At 34.4% G+C, this 23,725-nt stretch overlaps 3 protein-coding genes and 1 non-coding gene across 5 annotated transcripts; 2 read left to right on the top strand and 2 right to left on the bottom strand.

Moving 5' to 3' along the window:
- Nucleotides 1–610: 610 nt before the first annotated feature.
- LOC132642325 (HVA22-like protein e) lies at nucleotides 611–2,389 on the bottom strand. The gene is made up of 4 exons (XM_060359558.1): nucleotides 2,190–2,389; nucleotides 2,026–2,052; nucleotides 1,813–1,935; nucleotides 611–1,065 (listed from the first exon to the last, which is right to left on the bottom strand). The coding sequence occupies exons 1-4, from the start codon at nucleotides 2,234–2,236 to the stop codon at nucleotides 903–905; spliced, it is 360 nt and encodes a 119-aa protein (XP_060215541.1). The 5' UTR covers nucleotides 2,237–2,389; the 3' UTR covers nucleotides 611–902.
- Nucleotides 2,390–12,201: 9,812 nt separating this feature from the next.
- On the top strand, nucleotides 12,202–13,859 carry LOC132640552 (putative UDP-rhamnose:rhamnosyltransferase 1). The gene has a single exon (XM_060357168.1). The coding sequence runs from the start codon at nucleotides 12,215–12,217 to the stop codon at nucleotides 13,676–13,678; it is 1,464 nt and encodes a 487-aa protein (XP_060213151.1). The 5' UTR covers nucleotides 12,202–12,214; the 3' UTR covers nucleotides 13,679–13,859.
- A 660-nt stretch (nucleotides 13,860–14,519) lies between these two features.
- On the top strand, nucleotides 14,520–14,664 carry LOC132643122 (small nucleolar RNA snoR2/U65). The gene has a single exon (XR_009583566.1). It is a non-coding gene; the product is annotated as a small nucleolar RNA snoR2/U65 (small nucleolar RNA).
- A 160-nt stretch (nucleotides 14,665–14,824) lies between these two features.
- On the bottom strand, nucleotides 14,825–21,720 carry LOC132640551 (uncharacterized). 2 transcript variants are annotated; one of them, XM_060357166.1, is made up of 7 exons: nucleotides 21,316–21,720; nucleotides 20,795–20,901; nucleotides 19,496–20,280; nucleotides 17,021–17,153; nucleotides 15,370–15,722; nucleotides 15,151–15,288; nucleotides 14,825–15,066 (listed from the first exon to the last, which is right to left on the bottom strand). In XM_060357166.1, the coding sequence occupies exons 1-6, from the start codon at nucleotides 21,596–21,598 to the stop codon at nucleotides 15,168–15,170; spliced, it is 1,782 nt and encodes a 593-aa protein (XP_060213149.1). In that variant the 5' UTR covers nucleotides 21,599–21,720; the 3' UTR covers nucleotides 14,825–15,066; nucleotides 15,151–15,167. The 2 variants fall into 2 exon arrangements, with proteins under 2 accessions (XP_060213149.1, XP_060213148.1); XM_060357165.1 differs by having other exon boundaries at nucleotides 14,825–15,288.
- Between the last annotated feature and the right edge of the window lie 2,005 nt (nucleotides 21,721–23,725).

Raw genomic sequence — 23,725 nt, 5'->3', positions numbered from 1 at the left:
CTCAAATTATTAGTTCCTCCCCAAACTATGTCTAGTTTTAATTATCCCCGAACTTGGCTATTTAAAAGTTGTTATTCCCTGGCCGCTAACGTGGAATTTTTTAAATTGGAATTGAAGATGGAGTTGTGTTTGGTTATACTTCTTACAAAGGAAAAAAGAGAGTATTTTATTTGGAATTATGAAGATGGACTTGAAAAGTAGGTTATTAGCTATTTTTCAAATTCTGAATCCAACTTTTAAGTTGAATTTGAAATTTTCATGGCTAAACAGTGATTTTGAAATAAAATGAATTTTTTTCTGGCCAAATGGGTCCTAAGTATTCCACGTTGGTTGAAAGAATAGATCATATATGTCTCCTCGGCTGGTCTTAAACATTTTTCACCTCATAAATTAGTTTTAAGAGTTGATTTAGGCTCGATTGTCCATTATTTTGGCAAGACGAAAGTCGGACTAAATTGGATCAAATAACATGTTTTCTTACCTCTTACTTTTGCTGCGAGAGATTATATCCCTTAATTTATAAAATATAAGCTAAAATTTTCAAATATTTTTAAAAGACGTTAATAAAAGAAATAACACTTGCCTCATACAAAATATAACTTACATAAAGAAGAAAAAAGAAAAAAGAACTATAACATATGTCAACCAATCTTTAAATACGGTAACAACGTAACTCTAATCTGCCTGAGCAAACCTCACAATGAACAACATTTTCCAAATTACAAACCAACAAATCTTGAATAACTTATAATTTTTCTCTAGCTTTAAAGATCAAGACTTTATAGTTTATACGTAAAGGATTTGTAAATAAAACTTCAACTATTACAAACATAATCCTAAGCACATTTACTTGAACTCACTTTCTTAATTTAATTTGGAGTAATGAAGTCCACAAATTTGGTTTAATTAGCTTTGCCATTAGGAGAGTTGTGCTGCTGTGATCCTCCAAATTTCTTGAATAGTTTTTCTTTAACAAACTTCTGATATATAAAAGCAGCTCCCCTAAACTGAGGCAGAACTAGCCATGCCACAAATATCAACTTCACATCGTACCAAATTGGTATCCTATAATCAAAATCAGTCCCAAAAAGGAAAAAAAATATAATTAGATAAGAATTTAACGTTTACGCACTCACAATGTAAACAAAATTATACATAGTTAGTCATCAAAACTATAACTACATGTATTTACGTAATAAATGAAACTAGCTAGCTAGCTAGTGAGTAGAAGATGAAGCAGTTCACTTGCTAGAACCTGTTAAATTGCATTATTACTGAAAAAAGAAATTGAAACCATTATTGTATAGAAGGTAAATTCGATTCATTACTAAAAACAAGCGAATTTCGATGAAAACTTCATAAGGAAAGCCCGTCGGAAAAGCTTCCAACGAGCAAATTTTCAATGGGCCATCCTCGGAAACGGTAATTTGCTCATTTTAGTGGTGTTCATTAGATAATTCGTTTACTTCTATTAGTATCTTTCATTCTTTTAGGATGTGTTTGGTATGACCGGAAAAATAATTTTTCAATTTTTTTATGTTTGGTTGGTTCAGTAGGAAAACAAATTCCATAAGTGACATGTCACACTCAACCACTCATTATTTCCTCCCCACCCTGAACACCTCAACTCCGACTCCGACACCTACCTTCTCATCCTGTATCCTCCTAAATTATAGATAAATGCTATTAAGACAATATTTCTGCTTATATACTTACCAACCACCAGAAAATAGATTTTCATTCTTACAAACACACCCCCTTAATATTAATTTTAAACTTTTCCAGAATAATAAAGTTAAAAAGCTAACGTACCATTCAAGGATGGGTTGAAGCAACATCTCCATAAGTGTAAGAAAAGAATATAGGATCCAATAAGCAAGCCACTGTTCATCATCCAACTTGGATGTGCTCTCTATAGCTACTACAGATGCATATCTACACAATTGTTACTCATAAAATTAGCCAAGAATCAATTTAATAAGAAAAAAAAAAAGTTTTAACGATCAAAATAAGAATAATACGTACAGTGGATAAAGCAACATCATCACTGGCCTGCATTTTAACAAGAAGATAAAAATAGCTTTCAAGAAATTTCTCAAGAAGTAATAAATAGTATTAAAGTTAGAAAAGAGTAAATAATTAACAAAAAAAAAAAACAGAAAAAATCTGAGACATCTAAATAAATTTACCCTGCTAGAGTATGAAGATGAGTGATCAAAGTCCAGAATCGATTCATATTGTAACAAAGAAAGGATTTAGATGAACCTAAGAAGAACACAAAGAGAAGTGAAGAAGAAAGCGGAGTTCTTCTCTATTTATAGAGTAATTGACAACGTTTAGTACATTATTGCTATTCTTGGGCATAACTCAAAAAATTAGTTCACGAGGTGAGGATTGTCAAAATCATATAAAGATATATTATTCAATATCCCATCGCACAACCTGGAAGGGGATATTTGGAGCGTGATTAGTATGAGTCTGGCCGGATATCATGACAAAGATATAGACTTTGGGCTTAATTCAACCCCAAAAGCTAGTTCACGGATGTGGAACTCAACAAAGAGTAGCTCCAACTATGAGAAGCGGATCTGATATTAAATTTGATAAGCAATTGGACCAATAACATTTTTGTTACTGTACTCATTATACTTTTAAAATAATATTTTCATATATAATATTTATTAAAATCTTAATAGATTTTCACATATATATTTATATTCCGCATCGAAAATACTGCTTTCCAATGAACTCGGCACCTAAAGGTTTACGTCCGCCCTTGCAATGTATGTGATAGAGTGATTTTACATTAAATTGAAGGGAGAGAGTAGTTATAAAACAGTAGATAGGGGCCTCTTAACTACTCTTAAGCAAGTTGACATAGCATCTTTCGATATATAGATAGGGCCAATACTCAAACCCCTAGACGAGGAGAGGATAATTTCTATGCATAGGTAGTAGCATCTCTTAAAAAGGCACCATGATTTTCCATGCATATAGGTAATTAGGGGTGGATTCAGTTCGGTATTTTCAAAGTTTGGGTTCGATAATTTGGTTATCAATAGTTGAAACTAAATACTAAATACCGAACCGAGAAAGCTCAATTCGATAATTCGGTAATCGGTAAATCAATCTTTAGTTCGGTACAACATTCGGTAATACCGTATTGAAGTTGGAGTCGGCTGTATTATAAATTTAATACCGTTTCTCCAATTATTTCTGTTTTTCTATGTGCAGCTTCATAAATAAGAAAACAAATTAATATAGCTAACAAAAGGCAAATTATTGATAAAGCACACTCATAAGGGGACCAAGCAGAGATTCTTATCAACATGAACAATGAATCATTCAAGTAGTCCTGACAACTTGTATCAATAGGCATACAATTTCAAAACTCGTTTTCTCACTGTCCATTCTCACATGAACAATTTCCATGTTATGTCAAATCATTTGGAACAGGTGAAATGTTCAAGAAGACAAGCAGTCATCACTCAAGATTTTCCTAGTCATTATATAGAATCATCTGATTGCAGGTTACTATTTAGCTTCTTTGAGCTGATTATTTTCTATTGATGGGCCTGCTAGATATATGAGTTATAACAAGGCGTGGCCCTTTATTCAATAAATAATTCGGTATTCGGTAAATACTAAATACCCGATATTAATATCTCTGAACGAACCCAAACCCGAACCTAAATACCATACGTAATTTTGAAATTATACTCTCGAGTATCGTACTGAATGTCGAATTACCGAAATTCCCGATTCGGTTAGGTAATTCGATTTCGGTATAGCCCTTAGGTAATAGCTCTTACAAGGTCTTGTTTCGCAATTATCATTTCTAATTTCCTATTTGCCACGTGTTGACGACATTGTGTTATCCATCCATGTTTTAACTTGTATAAACGATAATAAAAAATAAGAGTGTCAAATGCGCGAATTGAGTTGAATTTGAGCAGTTAAAATGAGTTGAGTCTATGAATGAGTTCATCATTAACCTATTCAAAAGTTACTTTGACTAAATAAACTGAGTCAAAATGAACTAAACAATGGGTCATAGTCCAATCTCCAATCTGTCCAGCTCTTATCGTTATCACCAACTGGGAATTTATTGAGGGATAAAAATGATATACAAGAAAAATTCAAGGAGGCTCAGTTATATTTCTTAAACTCAACCAGTCATCATGGCTATGAGTAGCTTATTTTTCAGCTATCACTATGATCGAGCGTTTTACTAATGAGGAAGTCAGTAATTTTGCCAAAAATATTCAAGAATTAAAAATTAATATATTTTAACCTATATACTTAGTATAATTTATAATTTTACATATTTATAATATAGTTTTTTGACGAAAGGTGTTCAAATAACCACCTTTCAAAGTATATTGCTACACCAATAATTTTTACAGCCAGAAGAGTACCAAATTCAGCTAATGTGAATTTTCATAATGCCAATGCTTCATAAGACTACTTTATTGAATTGAACTTTTCTTGTTATCTCTTCTGAAGGTAGATGTAACATAATTGGTTCTCATCTTTTACATATTACGAGTGTAATAAGAGCATTCATTTGTAGAATGATTGCCCTAAATTGACCGTCTTATGACTATTCAGAACAAATTAAATCATATAGAAACATTGTTTACTGGCCAGCACTTATAAAATCTTGAATAGCACATCTAATGCGGGTAACTTTTACTCATAATTGGTTGACCCGCGCAACTTGCCCAAGTAAAATCATATCCAATCCGTTCATTTAAATTTGAGTTCAAGTAAAATCATATCCAATCCGTTCATTTAAATTTGAGTTCAACCCATCATAAAAATGGATTGAATATGTATTAAAAACAGGTCGAATACAAGTCAATGCTCATTAAATTCACTTGTTACGCTCACATTGCTTTTGGTCATGCTTGATGAAGCAAAAATAAAGTATATTGAAATATAAAATAGAGTGTAATCAAGAACCCAGCTAAAGCTTGACGTTCTACTGCTAGTGCCAATTGTGAAAGTAGAGGATGGAAAAAATTGTCCTGAAGTGTACCTTTTTAAAATATTTTTACTTATTTGTGTTAATAGCTCTTTCTCTTACGCTAACAATTAATGAAAACAAAAGTTTACATACTAAATCAAATCAAATTAAAATTAATTAAATTGACTCTGATCTAGCATAACTTTTGCAGCTTAAAATTTTTATTACAAAGAACATAGCAAAAGCTATAGATTCCTAAGATAGAGCTTATTAAAAATGTTAAGAAGAGGGCAAAATTAATTATTGTTGGTGAAAAACTATAAATCAATTCAGTTTCCTAGAACACTTATATAATATGTGTCAACTCATTTTGGGAGAATTTTCAAGTAGTCCTCCCACTACCAAAAAAAAAAAAAAATTATATTGTGGCGGTTTATTTATTGAGGTCATAAAAAACCTCACTAGCTATACATTTATTTTGTGGTGTTTGTGTCAAGTCCCACAAAATAATTCTTTTTGTGGCGGTTTAAGTGTGGATGTTGTCACAAACTCCTACTATATATATTCAATTTGTAGTGTTTGTTTCAACCTTCTCAACATTGTTCTTGCTGTGGCGATTATTTTGTGTAGGTTTTTTATAACCTCCACAAATACATTAAATTTCAGCTGATTGAGAAATAGTTGCAATTCGATAATCGTCAATACAAAATGCCTCAGGGCGTTTTGATATGGGCAAGCCCTGAGCGAGAACCAAAAAAAGCTTTTAAAACACTATGTTCAAATAAATAATTTGATAATTAGTATTTTTCTGCATTTATCTGATCTAAGAATTTTAGCTATTCTGAATATTAGATGAATTTGTGATGGTTTCCGTAAATCTTTCTATCTTTCAATTTGTTGTTATTTGAATGTTTTGTTTTGTCCTTACTTTCTTTATTACTTCTTTAGTAGATAAATAAATGGTGTTTAAGGATGTTTTACCAAACATAGTCTTTCTATTTTCTAAATGTGCTTCTATTAAATAACAGTAATAATGAAAATTAAAGAGGGAAAAATTACGGAAACGAGCACTTCAATATTTATATATTCCATGCTTTTAACCTAAACTTGATAACTCCCGTTTTATTCCCTCCACATTTCCACCTTTTGCGCCATTTTTTCACCTTCGAGTCCATTTTTCCACACCTTCCCCTCCATCCTTCTACCTTCCCCTGTTCTACCCTTCTTTTGTGACAAACTTCCCTTTCCAAAGCTATAAATTCTCTTATAATTCCTTTTAGAGAGATAGAATTCGGATGATTAGCATTAGGTCTGTTTTATTTTTGTTGTCTTCAAATTCTTCCACGTTTATTCATTTTGTTTTCATCAACATGATTCCTGGACGCATATTTTGTGCTTTATATTTGGGATGTAGAAAACTTTTCTTGTGCAATTTGTATTTTGAATTTCTGGTTTCTTTGTTTAATTCTTCCTTCTTCATTTTTTTGTGCTTCTTTTGGACTTTTCTTGTGAGTTTTCAGTTTCCTCATTCGAACATGCACAACAAGTTCTCAGTAATTCGTTATTGTACTAGTTATATGAACTACGGTGTATTCATGTCGTATTTAATTATGCTGCATATGCCTTGATTCTGTTTCAAAGATAAAATTTCCCATGTCTTATTTGGTTTTCTTCACTTGTTCTATCAATACTAAGTATTACCTATAAAAATGACATCGTGTAGTTTTTCAATTATCTGTGCATTCGGATGGTATTAATCAGATCCTCTCTGTCTATCTTTTTTCTTATGAATTTGCTCACAGGATATTGTGGATCATTGAAAATTGATTGTAATTTGTTTCCGATTAGTTTTGTGAGGTCGTCAGGCATGCCTAAGAAGTACATGGAAGACTACTTTGAAACAATATTGAAGTTACAAGTGTTATTACATATACATTTACTTATTACACCAATATTTTAATAGATGTGGGAAAACTAACTTATATTTTTTTTATTTTTTTTGAAGCTTCGATTTCTTCCAATGCTAGTATTTTAAAGAAGTGGGCTACACATAGGCAGAGGTTGTGGAATGAATATTTTGACCCAGCCCAAAAGCAAAAATGAGATTATAAGTAATGTGCCATAAGGTATAAATAAAGATCAATGGGCTAGTTTTGTTGCTTACCACGAAAAACCATCAACACTGGTAAGATTCAAAATTATGTTAATAAGTTTTTTTCATCATAATTAGATAGAGATGCAAATTTAAGTCTTGATTGTATTTGGTGATAGGAGCTTTGTAGAAGAAATAAGAAAATTCAAAGGAAGAAAAAAATGCCACACTGATGTTTCAAAAGCTAACTCAAGAAGACGATATGAGCATTAACTTAATAGTTTTGCTTTTTATTTAATTAAACTGTTTTAGGATAACTTTTATAATACATTTCTTTCTTAGTTTCTAGAAATTGAAAAAGTCCTAGTCGTGGAAAAATGCTTATTGAAACTCATAAGAGAAAGAATGGATCATTTGTGAATGATGAGGCACAGACTATAGGGGTAAGTATAGCATTGGTTCATTTTTCTAATAATAATTTCATTGTTGCAGTATAATATTTTGCATCACAAGTCTTACTATTTTGTAATTGGTAATGATATCATTATGCTCGTAGGAATAACTTGAATTGAATGCCGATGAGTCTGAAGTTTCCCAGATGATATTATTAGCAAGACATTAGGGGCAGAGCACTCTGGAGAGTAAGATGTATGGCTATGGGAACAGCTCCTTCAAACACATTCTTAAATACCAAACGATGACTTAGCCAGCTGAGCATTTCTTCCTAGCTACAGTGCATCATCTGCAACTTCTAGCTATTTGCATCAAAAGGTTGCTCGTTTGGATTAGAAGGAACCTTGACTGTTGAAGGATTACATGACATCAAAAGAATGAGGGGTTCCTGAAGAATATAATTTACTGATCTGTTTGCTACTCAAATACAGGTAAGAAGTAGATAGTTTGTACTACTTCTGATCAGCTTAATAACACTATATTTCTATGTGATATCAAAATGAAACAATCTCTACCTGGTTACTCAGCCAAATTTTTCTTATGGTAGTCAGAAACCGTCACAAATTGACAAAAACCTCCATAAAATAGTTGTTTTCTTGTAGTATCATAGCGGCAGCGGCCTGGTTTAATTATTTATAATGTTGCTTCTGAAATGTTCAAGTTTATAACGAATGGAAAGTTAACTGTGAAGATAGAGTCTCACTAATATAATCCTATTATTTATTTTGCAGGACAGTTTTGAATTTCTGGGATCATAAAAGTTATATTCTAAAATCAGTGTTCTCTCTTGGCACGTCAATAGTATAATGATACATAAACTTATACTTCTAACAACATGATATAGACACTTAAGGGCCCGTTTGGCAATGAGAATTTTTCACTTTTCTGGATTTTTTTTTCATTTTATTTGAAAATCAGTGTTTGGCCATGAAAATTCTAAATACAACTTGGAATTTGAAAAAACACTAAAAACCTTGTTTTCACTTTTTTCGCTTCTATTACCTTCAAACAAACAAATATTCTTTGCAAAAATTATAATCAAACACAACTTCGTCTTCAACTCCAACTTCAAATTCCAAATAAAGTGAATAATTTTTTATTTTCATGGCTAAACGCCTACTTATATTCCACAAAAAAATGATAAGAATGTAATAAGGCGGAGTTAAAAGAAACATTGTGCTTCTTTGAAAGTGTGGTATCCTTCGTTATGTCATCATCAAATACTTCATATAAAATGTTTGATCATAATTGATATATTCTACATAGTTAAAGTATAGTCAATAAGAATCGATCGGCTACTTGATACTGTGATTGTAATTGCGGTCAAAGATTACTAGGTTGAGACTACCAATTTTCATAAATGAACAAAGATAGACTTGTGACATGGCAGCGTAGAACACAATTGGAAGGGAAATGACAGCGATATCCCTCATTTAGCATCATATGCATCAAAACCATGAACGAGGGACCAAGAAATGGATCGAAACTAAATAACTAGAATTAAAAAACGTGTAGATGTGCACTGAATCAACAATCTCTAGTTAACTCGTCTGTCATGTTAAACCTGAAGAGACAGAAAAATTATTGAAGTCGTGGATTCAACTTTTTCATATATATCGTATAGGAAAAACGGTTAAATATACCCCTCTACTTTATTTTATTAGTTAAGTTTGCCCTCCGTTAGCGATAGTACTAAATATATCCCTGCCGTCCAATACACTTGTACCCTTAATTGGAAGGAAAACCCCAATTCCCTTCAATTACCCGATTTTAGTTAAATTACCCTTCCCCAAAATATAACCCGCCCAAACCCATCTCCAAATAATTTCACCCCCACCCAAATATACCCCTCTACGACCTAAAAAACACATTCTGATATTTTCATGAGAGAGCATCATAAAAGTTAGGGTTTCTGTGTATCAATGGCGATTTAGGCGTCTCTCCTTCTTCCAGTCTCGAACAAACATTGTAAAGGTATGAAATTTAACTACCCACCTCCATTATGTATAGTTCTCTTCAGTTTTTGTATATATTTGAAGTTCTTACAAGTTAGGGTTTTGGGTTAACTTCGAATAAGGGTTTCATCTAGGTTTTTGTTGATTTTCTGAGTTATTAGTTCCCTTAAGGGTTTATTTTCTCAGTTGTTGCATGTTTTGGAAGCTTTTATAAGTTAGGGATTCGGGTTAACTTCGATTAAGGGTTTCTATCTAAGTTTTTTGGGAATTATGGTTTATATTTCTTGATAAGTATGATACTTAGGTGTTAATACATCTGTCATTTGTTGCTATAGATTATTAGTCATTATTCTTGCATGTTCAGATTTATATGAGATTTTTTGTTTTTAATAGATTATAGTGTTAGGGTTAGGGTTGATATGAGCTGGTTTAGGTTATTGATGAAATGATTTGGTTTTTAACAGGACAATTTTGAATATCTGGGCTCATAAAAATTATATTCTTGAATCAGTGTTCTCTCTTGGCACGTTAGTAGTAGAATGATACATAAACTTGTACTTCTAACAACATGATATAGAAGGGTTGCAGTAATTAAATTCCACAAACAAATGATAAGCATGTAATAAGGTGGAATTAAAAGAAACATTGTTGTGCTTCTTCAAAAGCGTGGTATCCTTCGTTATGTCATCATCAGATACTTTATATAAAATGTTTGATCATAGTTGATATATTCTACATAGTTAAAGTATAGTCAATAATAATCGATCGGCTACTTGATTCCAACACTTGATACTGTGATTGCAATTGCAGTCAAAGATTACTAGGTTGAGACTATCAATTTTCATAAGTGAACAAAGATAGACTTGTAACATGGCAGCGTAGAACACAGTTGGAAGGGAAATGACAACGATCTCCCTAATTTAGCGTCATATGCATCAAAACCATGAACGAGGGGCCAAGAAATGGATCGAAACTAAACAACTAGAATTACAAGACGTGTAGATATGTACTGAATCAACAAATTATCTCTAATTAACTCGTCTGTCATGATAAACATGAAGAGATAGAAAAATTATTGAAGTCGTGGATTCAACATTTTCATTTTTTTTTTGTCCCATCACTTTCCATTAAAACTTTAAACGTGAAAAATATTAAATGTTGCTCCACACGTTATAGTTCCTTGAAAATGATCTACGCCTTAAGCCACTCCTAAATAGACCCTTACATTTTATTTTATTTTTCAATTAAATATGTGACAATAATTCTTGACAACACTTTTTTCCAGTACTGTAATTTACACTGAAATGTTCTTGAGCATCCTTATTACTGATTGATTTGTTGTTATTCAATCTCATTTCCTAAATCTATCATATCATTCATGTGTATAATGTTCTCGATGATTGTTCATAATCATGCTCTGAGCTTAGCATTAAGCTTTCTCCAATTTCTATTTAGTTTACAGTTACTAATACAGAAACAGTATTAAACAACTTACGACATAAGTAAAAATGCTATCCAAATATAATCATTAGAATAAACTAACCATGGTCTCTCATCTCCCTCTTTCCCATAAATGATGCAAATAAAGTTCTAAAATGTTCGAAAACTTAAAAAAAAAAAAAAAAAATAGGTTGAAAGTATGATATGAGAACTTGTACCACTACACTCTATCCTAGAGATAAGGTCTACGTACACCTACCTTTTCCAGACACCATTTGTGGGGTTACGGGTATGCTGTTAGTTGTTACCACCAACAACAAACAACATACCCGGTTGTTACCACCACACTGTGGATTCTCTTTTTTTTTTTTTTTTTTTTTTTGATACTTAAATGTTTTTTAGAAGAGGAACTGTCGAAAAAAACCCATCCTATTCCTGCATTGCCTAACGAAGATTCATCATTTTTGAGTTTATAATGCAGATTTTCACCCCTTGCCACAAACTATTAAGTTGCAAAGTGGTTCTCGAGTATAATTATCAAAGTTATTAAAAAGGGGGTGAAAGAAATTACTCTTTTAAATTCCCAAGTGAATATAGAAATGACCCAAAAGAATATAAACATACCACAGAGAAATATTACCATTCACTTTACTATTCACATATTTTGAAAGAGTGAATTTGCTAGAATTAACATTTCAGGAGCACAAAAAATGACCGACACATATATATCACCAGTTATTTAGAAATAACATGTTGAGTTTGATATCTACAGGCTAATTAAAGTAATGGATCTTTAAAATAAGAAAATAGTCGTCTTGTGATCCTACAACAATATTATCACTAATTCCCCGAATTATTATCACTAATTCAACATTAATAACGTGTATCACCCGCGTCCTTATAAAGGTATATCTCTATAATTGCAAATTTATACTACTTTTTATTGCCTTCAATCACTGTCATTAGATTTAGTAATTCATACTGCTGTGATACTCTTAATATTTAAATAAAACAGTAAGATAAACATTACTGGTTTATTTAAATATTCCCCTATAGAACTAATTAAACGTTTTATATTGCATTTCAATCACGGCCATTAGATTTAGTATTTGATACTGCTATGATACTCTTCATATATATTTTTTCTAAAATAATGTTTATCTTGCTGGTTTATTTTAAATATTCCCCGAAGGGACATTGTCCACACTCTTTATATAGTTGTGATTCCCTTAGGTTATTAACAAAACACAGAAATGATTCCCTTAGGTTATTAACAAAACACAGAAAAACATACCTCTTTAAGCCATGGCTGCTGAATTTGTAAAATCATTGGCTGATGGAGTTGAATGTAAACTTCATATAGTTGTGTTTCCTTGGTTAGCTTTTGGTCATATTATACCATATCTTGAACTTTCCAAACTAATAGCTCAAAAGGGTAACAAAATTTCCTTCATTTCAACTCCAAGAAATATTGATAGACTCCCAAAACTACCCCTTGAATATTCCACATCCATAAACTTAGTAAAAATTCCACTTCCAAAAGTTGATGGACTACCAGAAAATGCAGAAGCAACTATGGATATTCACACTAAAGATATTGTATATCTCAAGAAAGCCTTAGATGGTATGGAACTTGAGTTGACAAGTTTCTTGGAGAAAAATTCTCCTGATTGGGTAATTCATGATTTTGCACCTTATTGGTTAGCACCAATCACAACTAGGTTAGGGATATCTAGGGGGTTTTTCCGAATTATTAATGCTTGTTTTTTGGCTTTTTTGGGGTCTACGGACATGATGCTTACTGGCTCGACTAATCCACCACCAACCCCGGAGGAGTTCATGGTGCCGGCGAAATGGATACCCTTTGAAACAAAGGCGGCTTTTCGTCGCCACGAGGCTAAGTGGATAGTTGACGCCATGCAAAAGAATGTGTCCGGCGTTTCGGACCTCTATCGTACTGGGGCTACGATAAAGGACGCTGATGTAATTATCATACGTCAGTGTCGCGAGTTCGAAGGTCAGTGGTTGAAGTTACTAGAGGATCTTCACCACAGGCCCATACTTCCTGTGGGGTTAATGCCACCTCCATTGCACGATAGCAATGATGAGAATAATGAAAATTGGGCATGCATTAAGGAATGGCTAGATGAACGAACAAAAGGCTCGGTAGTTTACGTAGCGTTAGGGAGTGAGGTGACTATTGGTCCGAGTGAAATTAACGAGTTGGCCCACGGGTTGGAGTTGTCTGGATTACCGTTCTTTTGGGTTCTGAGGAAGCCATCTAACTCGGAAAATATGGACTATATTGAGCTGCCCGATGGGTTCGAGGAGAGAATATATGGTCGAGGTATAGTATGGAAGAGTTGGGTACCTCAGTTGAAGATACTCAGTCATGAGTCAGTTGGTGGATTCTTGACTCATTGTGGATGGAGCTCGGTAATAGAAGGGCTGATGTTTGGTCACGCTTTGATTATGCTGCCTTTTTTGGTTGATCAAGGGTTGAATGCAAGAATCCTAGAGGACAAGGAGATTGGTATAGAAATACCGAGAAATGAAGAGGACGGTTCATATACAAGGGACTCCGTTTCCAGTTCAGTCAAGATGGTAATGGTAGAAAGAGATGGAAAGAAAATTAGAGAGAGAGCAAAAGAAATCAGTTCAATATTTGGGGACAGAAGGCTACATGACAAGTACATAGAAGATCTAATTCAGTTCCTGGAAGATCATAGAAAAATGTCCAACGGGCATAGTTCCCAGAACTTGATGTAATCAAAACCAATTAATTATTAAGTGTTCGGATCTATATGTAATATCTTAATACTCAAATGTTTATTTAAATACAGTTGTGTTAATCTTAATAATAACAAACGAAGCAAGGCTTCATAACTTCACTATATGGGCAGCAGCATGTTTAGCATTAGGTACCATTACATAGGTATCACAGCATTTGTACACAGTATACATTTGTCACTTAATCCACAATCAATGTAGAAAACACTCTAGTGGCTTCATTCTTTCTTACCGTACTTTTGGGTCAACCTAACCTGACTGGAAGAAAAGGATCAGCCTAACCGCATTCTCACTTTGTACATTTGCCGAGCAAACCCCTCAGGTACAACATGAGCGTTTACTTGGAAAACCACCGAGATCAATATGATTTTAGTAATGGCAGAGACAATGGGACAAAATTACAGGATGAAAGCAAAGGACATGGGAAGATCTTTATGGGAAACTAGCAACAGAAACTGATATTAGAGCAACAGAAACTGATATTAGAACAATTTGTCCAAGATCATGAACATCATATGTACCCCATCTGACCCTCGTCCACATAGGTTATCAACATTGTAAAATACGTAGGATCTCTGGTCCAACATATTACTTCCTTGTGCAACAAGAAGAATAATTTCTTAAGCAATTAAAGTAGCAGAATCACTAAGCTATCAACATATTTTACGTTATCCAACAAAAATTGGAACCTGCATGTTAATATTTGTCATAAAAGTGAGCTGCAGAAACTTATCGTCCTGTGCGTGAAAATTTAAACAAGAATCACAGAGAAAATTCATGAACTGGGTCATTTTCTTTTCTAAATAAATAAAGGACAATGTTTCTTATGCAAATCCTAAATTGAATTCCGAAGGTGCTATGATTGGACCAATAATAAGTTTTAATTAACATTTCGCATTTTGATAGGAATCTGTGTATGGATTTTTCAATTCCTACACGGAGCGCCATTTCGTGCTATTACAATTTTAAAAAAAAATGAATTTTATACTTCCAAGCAATCAAAATACGTTTCTTCCCCCAACTTATTTTCTAATAGTTATTGGAATACATTGTCAAGAGGCCTTGACATGATGATGATCAATTTGCATAAATTTTGGCATCTTGAGATACATAATTTTCAACATATTGGCAGGAAAAACGCTCTGTGCATAAGCACATATAATATTACTTTTGCTGAAGAGAATTACAAGGTCCATGAGTTGAGGAAATAAAATTATACAAATGCTACATATGCACATTTCCAGAGGAACAAAGCTGAATGACAACAGAATATGGTACACACCTTATCACAGCAGCCATCCTGATGACAAAAGTTTAATTCCTACCTAAATTTTCTTATTGCAGTCATTCTGCGATATATAATTTACCTAAACAATGTAAAAAAACAGTTCACAAACGTGACAAGTAAACAGCTGAAATAAGAATCCATCTACTGCTACTTCAATACTTACTAGTCATTGGTGCGACGCTATTTTTGAGGAGACATTAACTTATTTTCTTCAGAATCAAGCTTCATTGTTGCATCTCCACCCATCAATTCCTGGAAGCCTTCAACTTTTACAGGGGGAGCCCTAGTCATTCCCATAGTCCTGTGGAAAACACAAGTATGATAATACTTCATATGATGCATTTAGATGCCTACAGCTTCTATTGCATATAATATTACTTACGGTGACTGCACTTGAGGAATTTGAAGAGAAGTCATTGGCCTAAACTGATTTGTGTTTTGAGCATAGGGAGATGACATAGCTGCAATTTGTTGCTGACGGAACTGCTGCATCTGGGGCTGTCTTGCAGCCATTGCATTAAAGGCATTATTGTCCATTGGGAAATCAGTTGGATGTTCAAGCTTGACATCGACCAAGGGCCTGTCTTTGTCGATGTTCATGTTCATACTCATACCAGGACGAGGTGTTAGCTGCTGGCGCCTTCGCACCAGATTCTGCAGTTGCTGAGGAGTCAGATTTCCGGAATTGATCATCTGCTGCATTTGCTGCTGCATTTGAGGATGCATTCTTAATATCTGCATATAACCCAAGTTGTAATTGTAGACGATCTAACCAAAAAACAGAATATCAATAGGTAAATTTGGTATGTGGAATAAAGGCCAAGATAAAATATTTAGCCTTATCCCGCATTTTAGTACACCTCAGCATTAAATCTCCACATAGATTTATCTAAGCTACTATCTTATCCTTGGGGTAGGGAGGGTGGACTGTTACAAAATCCCAGCTGATAATGATGTAACAAGACACTTATGCCCCTAACATGCAAAAGGATTCAGGCAAGCCTTGCTCCCTATTTCTTCCCTTCTTAATCCCCTTTTACTGTTCCCTCACTACACCTCTCCTCAACACCAACCCCACCCCCCCCCCCCCCCAAAAAAAAAAACAGGAGCTACAAGAGCCCATACCTTCAGCACCCGCGGCTCTTCTGCAATTTTTTCTCTCGGGAAAATTCAAAAGCCTTCCAAATCATTTTGTGCAATTTCTTGTTTTACTAGATACTCTTTACTTTTTACATTCTGTTAAAAATCTATTTTCTGCGATTTTTCTAAAGTTTTTATTTAGTTTCTTAATAGTTTATATGTGTTCATTGATTTGTAGTGCTACAATTTTTTTCCTAAAATTTGTCAAAGTATAATTGGAAGCTTTTTTATTGGTGATACTATTCTATTCACTATTTGGAATTGGATTCCTGAGATGGAAAAAGAATTATGAGAAAGGAATTGTGAATTGTGAACTCAGAAATAAATGAGATTGTCGCAAGAGTATTTTTAGAACTTAAACTTTTATTCTGGCATCATACTAAACGATAGATGGGAACAGTGAGGAGATATCCCCAAATTAATTCTGATAACCGAGAAATTCCTGAGAGCCGGTGGCGCATGGTTCAAAACTCCAATTGGTCCGCCCCTATACCCTTCTCCACTTAAATACCTAGCTTTTGTTTGCAACAGGATTCGAACCTTTGACATGTGCCTAACCCTCAAAAGCTGTGCTCTTACCACCACAAGACCAAAGCCCAGGGACAAAATATCCCTAAATTAATGCTGTACCCGAACATAGGACAGGAGTGATAATCTCAAAAATAATCCTGTCATACAATCCAATCTAGTGGAAGGAAATATCCTACCAAGTCCAGTCGCACGGACTGAATGACCCCTAAAATTCAAAAGGCTTACATCTTTTTCAGTCTTTCTACTTATTTTGTCCAGTACCAAAATCTTATACTACCAGTTTGCAGAAATGGACCACATTATAGCAAGAGCGACAACATCAATATGACTTGATGAATATCACTGACAACAAATCGACATACCGGCTGTGGCTGTCGAAGGGCAGCTGCCTGCTGAGGTTGCAACTGTTGTTGGAATCCCTGTACTTGCTGCTGAGTTTGTTGCACAACATTCCTAGTATTATCCTTCACAAGTTCAGATAACACCGCAAGATTACTGCACCAAAACAAGGAAAATGAGTTAGTTACTGAAAGTGGGAGGGGAGAAAAAATTATCACTCCTTACTGTCCCAATTTATGTGGCACACTTTCCTTTTTCATCCGTCCCACAAAGAATGTCACCTTTCTATATTTAGAAACAAATTAAATTTATGAGATGATTTACAGCCACATTGAGAAGTTTCAAATATCTCGGGTCTATTATACAAGAAAATGGGGATATTGATGATGATGTCTCACATCGTATTGGCGCAGGGTGGATGAAATGGAGGCTTGCTTCAGGAGTGCTGTGTGATAAGAAGGTGCCACTAAAACTTAAAGGCAGGTTCTACAAAGTGGTTGTGAGACCGACCTTGTTGTACGGGGCAGAGTGTTGGACAGTCAAGAGCTCTCATGTCCAAAAGATGAAAGTTGCGGAAATGAGAATGCTGCGATGGATGTGTGGGCACACCAGGCGAGATAGGATTAGGAATGAAGATATCCGGGATAAGGTTGGAGTAGCATCAGTGGAGGACAAGATGAGGGAAGCGAGGCTGAGATGGTTTGGGCATGTGAGGAGGAGAGGCACAGACGCTCCAGTGCGGAGGTGTGAGAGGTTAGCTATGGATGGTTTCAGAAGAGGTCGGGGTAGGCCGAAAAAGTATTGGGGAGAGGTGCTGAGACAGGACATGGCGCAGGTTCAGCTTACCGAGGACATGACCCTAGATAGGAGGTTTTGGAGAACTCAGATTAGGGTAGAAGGCTAGTAGGTAGTCGTTGTTTCGATCTATAGTCTATTGCCCTTTGTTTCTTGCTACTATATGTGATTTCTTGTACTTCGATTATCTTATTTATCTGTGGTAGCTACTGTTCCCTTTTTTTTCAGACTGCTTTATTCTGACTTATTCGCTTTCTTTAGTTTCATTTGCATTCTGCTTTGAACTGCTTGTGCTTATCTAACCTTTCTCGTTGTGATTTCTCTTGAGCCGAGGGTCTTTTGGAAACAACCTCCCTGTCTTCCGAGATAGGGGTATGGTCTGCGTACACTTTACCCTCCCCAGACCTCACATTGTGGGATTTCACTGGGTATGTTGTTGTTGTTGTTGTTGTTGTTGTTGTTGTATTTATCTAAGACTTGTTGTAGACCACAAATTTCAAAAGTCTTCCTCTATTTCTTAAACTCCGTGCCAAGTCAAATGGTGCCACATAAATTGGGACGGAGGGAGTATTCTTATATAGGGCAAGAGAGAGAGAGAGAACATGAAGATTATCAGTATCTATGTATATGTATATAGGGAGATAGAGAGAGATTAAAACCTCAGAAAATCATCATTTTTACAGTCTATTTGCAAGATATAAGGGTATAAATGGTATGACTACTGTGTCATTCACACGGACGAGAATTTCCTAGAACAACGGAGCAAAAGAAGAAGAATGCATGAAAAACTCAATAAATTGCATCTGTCTTAGCTAAGTTCAATAACAAGTGATTCGAGTATCAGCTCCAATTTCATACAAAGTATATTCAGGTCTAAAACTATAAAGCAACAAAAGGGAAACGGCAGAAAACGAACGTCGGACTAAAGCTCCTGGAAAGGGATGAGCTTTTACATTTTCACAGAGAAAAAAAGAGTTGATTACTGAGATCATACTTTCACAATGTATATGATTGGACCTGCAACAGACATCAAATGCAGACACTTCAGCTATTAAACGTATTAAACCCTCGGAGTCAAGGAAGAGTTGTAGCAATAGTTCTAACACCAGCAATTCCCTATTGAGGTGGGTAAAGACTATACTGAAACTGTTTCTGTTCAAAAAGACTATAATGAAATTGTTCCTATTTTGGCATGATAGGACTTCCAAGTGTTCCAGTAATCCAAAAGCAAACAAACTTTTGTACAGAAACCACAATGATTAAGTTATTAAAACAACAATTTTCACCTGCCTATACTTCTCTTCAGCAATTCAAGATCACTGAAAAGATGTTTCTTTGATATACTTATCATTGCGTATTTCACATACTTCAAAACAAGCAACAAATTCATGAGAAATACATAATCTAAACAGCATCAAAATGTGAAGTGCAGAGTTAATCACCAGGAAAGTTGTTTGTAAACAAAAAGCAACATTATTTATTAAGTTCTTTGGAAAATATGTTACAACAATGAGGACCTAATTTTCATGCGTTAGTACTTTAAGTACAAGTCTTTTAAGAGGTTAAACCTTGCATTGTAGCATGATGAAAACCCAATGCGTCATACTTCATGGAGGAAAAAAAAAGAAAAACAGAGATTATAACAAAGTGAAGAGGAAAAAATCAAACATAAGAAATATCATATGAAAAAGTGCACCACCAACCTGTGTTCATCAGAATGGAGAAACATCTTGAGAAGTTCCATTGCTGAACACTGCTTTTTGTAGCTATCAGCAAGGAGTTTTAAGGTAGAACCTAATTTACGAATATGGCAACTCATGAATTTAGTCAAGACTTCTAGTGGAACTTCAGATGAGCCTTCGAAACCCACATTTCCCAGCAATTGTGCCATCACCTTTTGTGATAACTTTAATGCTTGCTCTTCACCAATACATTTCTTACTCCTCTCAGCACCATTCTTTCCATGATTTTGATTACTGCCTTGATCCATGCTTAGGTACTCTGGTCTAATACCAAGCCTCTCGATCATAATAGGGCTAGGGCTCTTGGTCATTATTTGGGGTAAAGTATCTAGAACCCCATTGAACTCCACTTTCCGGTTCTCTTTCAGTTGACTTCTCCGTGAGACTGCACTATCAGGAACACAATTCATGGCAGACATAGTTTCAGGAAAAAATGGGTTGTCGTTATCTAAAACTGAGTTTGATCCATCATCCAACATGCCATGACCAATGTTCTGATCAACCTTAAAAGCTACTCGCCTTCTCTTATGATTCTCAACAACTCTAAGATAAAAGGACATATGTTCAGGTGTTCGTCTTTCTGCTTCCCTGTCACCAAACTGTATCCTATATGATTTACTTGCTCTGTATTTTTCAAAGAACTGGTTATACCATGTTTCAGGTAAATCATTCAACCTCTGTGACATTGCATCAGTTTCTGACTCACTATATCTTGATCCAACACCAAAATTTGACTTTGATTGGACCTGAATATATGTAGGGAAATGTGAGCTATGCTGTGAATCAAAAAAAAAAGCAACCTGAAAAAAATTATATATCCCAATGGCAGAAGCAGAATTTTCACCAAAGGGGTTTCATAATCTACTTATACACGTAAAAGCCATTTTAACCTTATATATATATATAGTGTGATTTTCTGGCGAATCAACCCTTTTCCGCCCCTCTAGCTCCGCCACTGATCTACACTCCACCTCATAACGAGCTATTACAACTTAGGAGAGAGGTGGTACTTTCCTTTAGATAACAACAATAGTTTCACACTTTTCTTCTCTCCATCCCTTCATTTAATCAAAAAACTATTAATCTATCAAATTGAAAATCTTTATCCAGTCTCCGTTCCTTCTAAGAGTAAGTCATCAACTTCAGAACAGTAATCCTGTTTAGTTGCGGTTTTTTAAGCATCCAATAATCTAAATATGAACACTATATACTAAAGCTAGTAATTTTCACATGAAACCAAATATCTTTAAGCTATCACACCTTTGATAACACATTGCTTGTCCCAGCAACACCTTCACGCTGTTGAGCTCCATCTTGCGAACAATTCTCCAGAGTAAAATACACATCATCACCATGCAATTGCAAATCTGCAAACAAAATAACAAGGGAAATTTTCAAAAATACACAGCCCAACATCATATAACACCTGCATAGCCATCTTTTCAGTTTAAATTCGCAAACCAACTTTTTTTCCCCGCAACATAGCCAATTTTTCAGTTTACATTCGCATAACCAACTCTTTTTTTCCACAACAGTGCTTATACACACGGTATACAACATTATACACTTCCGGTAATGTGTCCACCTTGTATAAATAGACTAAACCGGTTAATTAATTAAAAAGCAGGGAATTTCACGATTCTACACTATAAATAACAAGTGAAGTGAAGTAAAAAAAAAAAAAAAGTGATAGACTCTTGTCAATAATTGGCTTTAGACCACTAATTTTATTGAGCCACAAATATGGACTCAAACACACATCGCAGTTCAAAACCACGTACAATTTGGATTGAGCTTAGAAATTGCAGATTTATCAGATCTTAGGAATAAGGCGATCGATGCTTTATCAAATAGTAGAGCGCGAGCACGAAGCTGTAGTTGAATCTGAACCCTAGTTTTGGAATCGTCAGTTTTCATGAAGGAATCCCAAGAGGAAGGAGAAGAAAGGAAGTGAATGAAGTTGTTTGTATAAAGTGAATCGCCAAGCCATGATCGCCATATGCCGTGGCTTTCGAGTTTACGAGCTAAGTCGTAACCATGGCCATCCTCGCCGAGCAACGCCATTTTTTGGGTTGAGGGATTATGGTTGGTGATGGTTATTGGGTCGGGTGGGTTTGTGTTGTTGGGTTTTTTTGGTTTAAAAAAAAAGGGAGAAAATGGTCAAGAAGACTTATTATGGATGTTATACATTTTTATTTTGTCAGAAATATGATAGTAATACTGACGGGAAAAAAGTGATGGTACTACTAAATTTGTAATTGTGTTTTATCCCTAATTCACAATTCCACCGGTTACAAACTTAATTCTAGATATCTCATTAAATTTGATATTATTTTATTTCACAATTTAGTCCTGAATTCTAAAGGTACCCAACACTTAAAGTTATTCTCACTTTTTTTTTTTTGGTACAATGAAAATTACTAAAGAGTTTTTGAGATCTTTCATAAGATACACCACTCAAATTTGCTATGAGCAAAAACTCCATTTCTTTGATTGCATTCCCTCATGTAAGGAAATCTTGTGCATGTCTGTGACAGTTTGACCTTCATTAGCCAAAAAGTCAGCACACTTGTTTGCCTCTCTCCAAATGTGGATAATAGTCGTGTTGTTGACTTCCAATAGGTATATGCAATCTTCAATACTTGCCCTTAAATGATGAAGTTGTATGTCATCCTGTTTAATAAGCTTGACAGCAAGCAGGCAATTCGTTTCCACTTCTAATTCTCTATATCCTGATGGTTTTGCTAATTGTAATCCTTGTCTGATGCTCCATAATTATGTAGTGAGATTTGAGGTAGGTCTCATCTTACCTGAATATCCCAATATCCACTTTCCTTGATCATCTCTTAAAATTTCACCAAAAACAGCATTTCCTTACAGTTTGTGTCTTCACACTACGTCGCTGCCATCAGTATTCAATTTAAGCTTTCCTTCCAATGCATCATAAACTCACTCTCACACGAAAATATATCGAAATATATTTTTAGTTTTTGGTTTATTATATTCAATTAATTGAACATTGATTGACAATTTAAAAAGTATTTCGTCATCATTTTTTATCTAACAAATTATAATTTATAATATTTTTATGTCATAATTGACTCTTATTTATTTCCAACAATTAATCAAACACTCGACAAGTGAAAAATGGCAAACAAATTGAAATGAAGCAAGTATTTGATAGAGATTATTTGTAAGAGTTGTTGAATAAGTCTTAGAGCCTGTTTGGATGAGCTTATAACTTATAAGTCAAAAGCCATAAATTAGGAATCCTAACTTATGGCTTTTGGCTTAAACACAAGGGCTTAAAAGTACATTTTTTTATCTTATTCAAACACTATAAAAATGCTCAAAAGCTATTTCGGCTTACAAGCACCTCAAATAAGCCAATCCCAACAGGCTCTTACTCTTTTGTGGAGCCTAGGATTATCATTGGGCTGGTTAATTAGGATACAACCCAAATAAGAAAGATCAGAGTGGAAGGGTTTGGTCCACTTGTGCTGAGACTGAGATATACATAAACTTCAATTTATCAAATACTAGTAAAGTTGAGAATGACATTTAACTAACATATACAAAAGTAATAATAAATATGAAGGTTTCATTTCAGATAATTTTAAGAAGAGGATTTGCATCTATGTTCAAGAGCGAGCTTAGTCATTACTAGTGACTTCTTTACATTATATTCTGGAAAACATGCAATTTCAATTATGTTACTATTAGTTGGGGAGGCACACTAAACCAAGTGGTGTCGTTCGACATTGGTCATCGAAAAAAATTAATTAAACATAGACAACAGTTTTTAAGGAATTTGTGAGCATATACAATAAGTTGATATTACATACAGATAATGCAAAGTGAATATTCATTTGGGATATGAACTAAAAGCTTTAAAACTCCAGAGCCCTGAACCTAAATGCATATATACAAGTCAAATTGTGGTAATAGATCCTAAGGGTCGTACCTTAACGATCCCTAACCATATTGATGTTCCTGAGTTCTAGTCTTTCTAGTAGCCAATGATCTAAGGGAGCTAGCAGTGCAAAGATACTCAAAAGTGATATGCGCACATAAAAAAGCGGTTGCTTTCATCGAATATGATCTACTACTCTTATTTGTCACTCGACCATTAACTTCTTAAAAAAAAAGGATTCCAACAACAAAACTGCTTCCACAACTACGAAAGGAAAA

The sequence above is a fragment of the Lycium barbarum genome, chromosome 5 (genome assembly GCF_019175385.1).
Source record: "Lycium barbarum isolate Lr01 chromosome 5, ASM1917538v2, whole genome shotgun sequence".
Taxonomy (NCBI): Eukaryota; Viridiplantae; Streptophyta; class Magnoliopsida; order Solanales; family Solanaceae; genus Lycium; species Lycium barbarum.
This window is presented reverse-complemented; position numbering and strand designations above follow the sequence as displayed.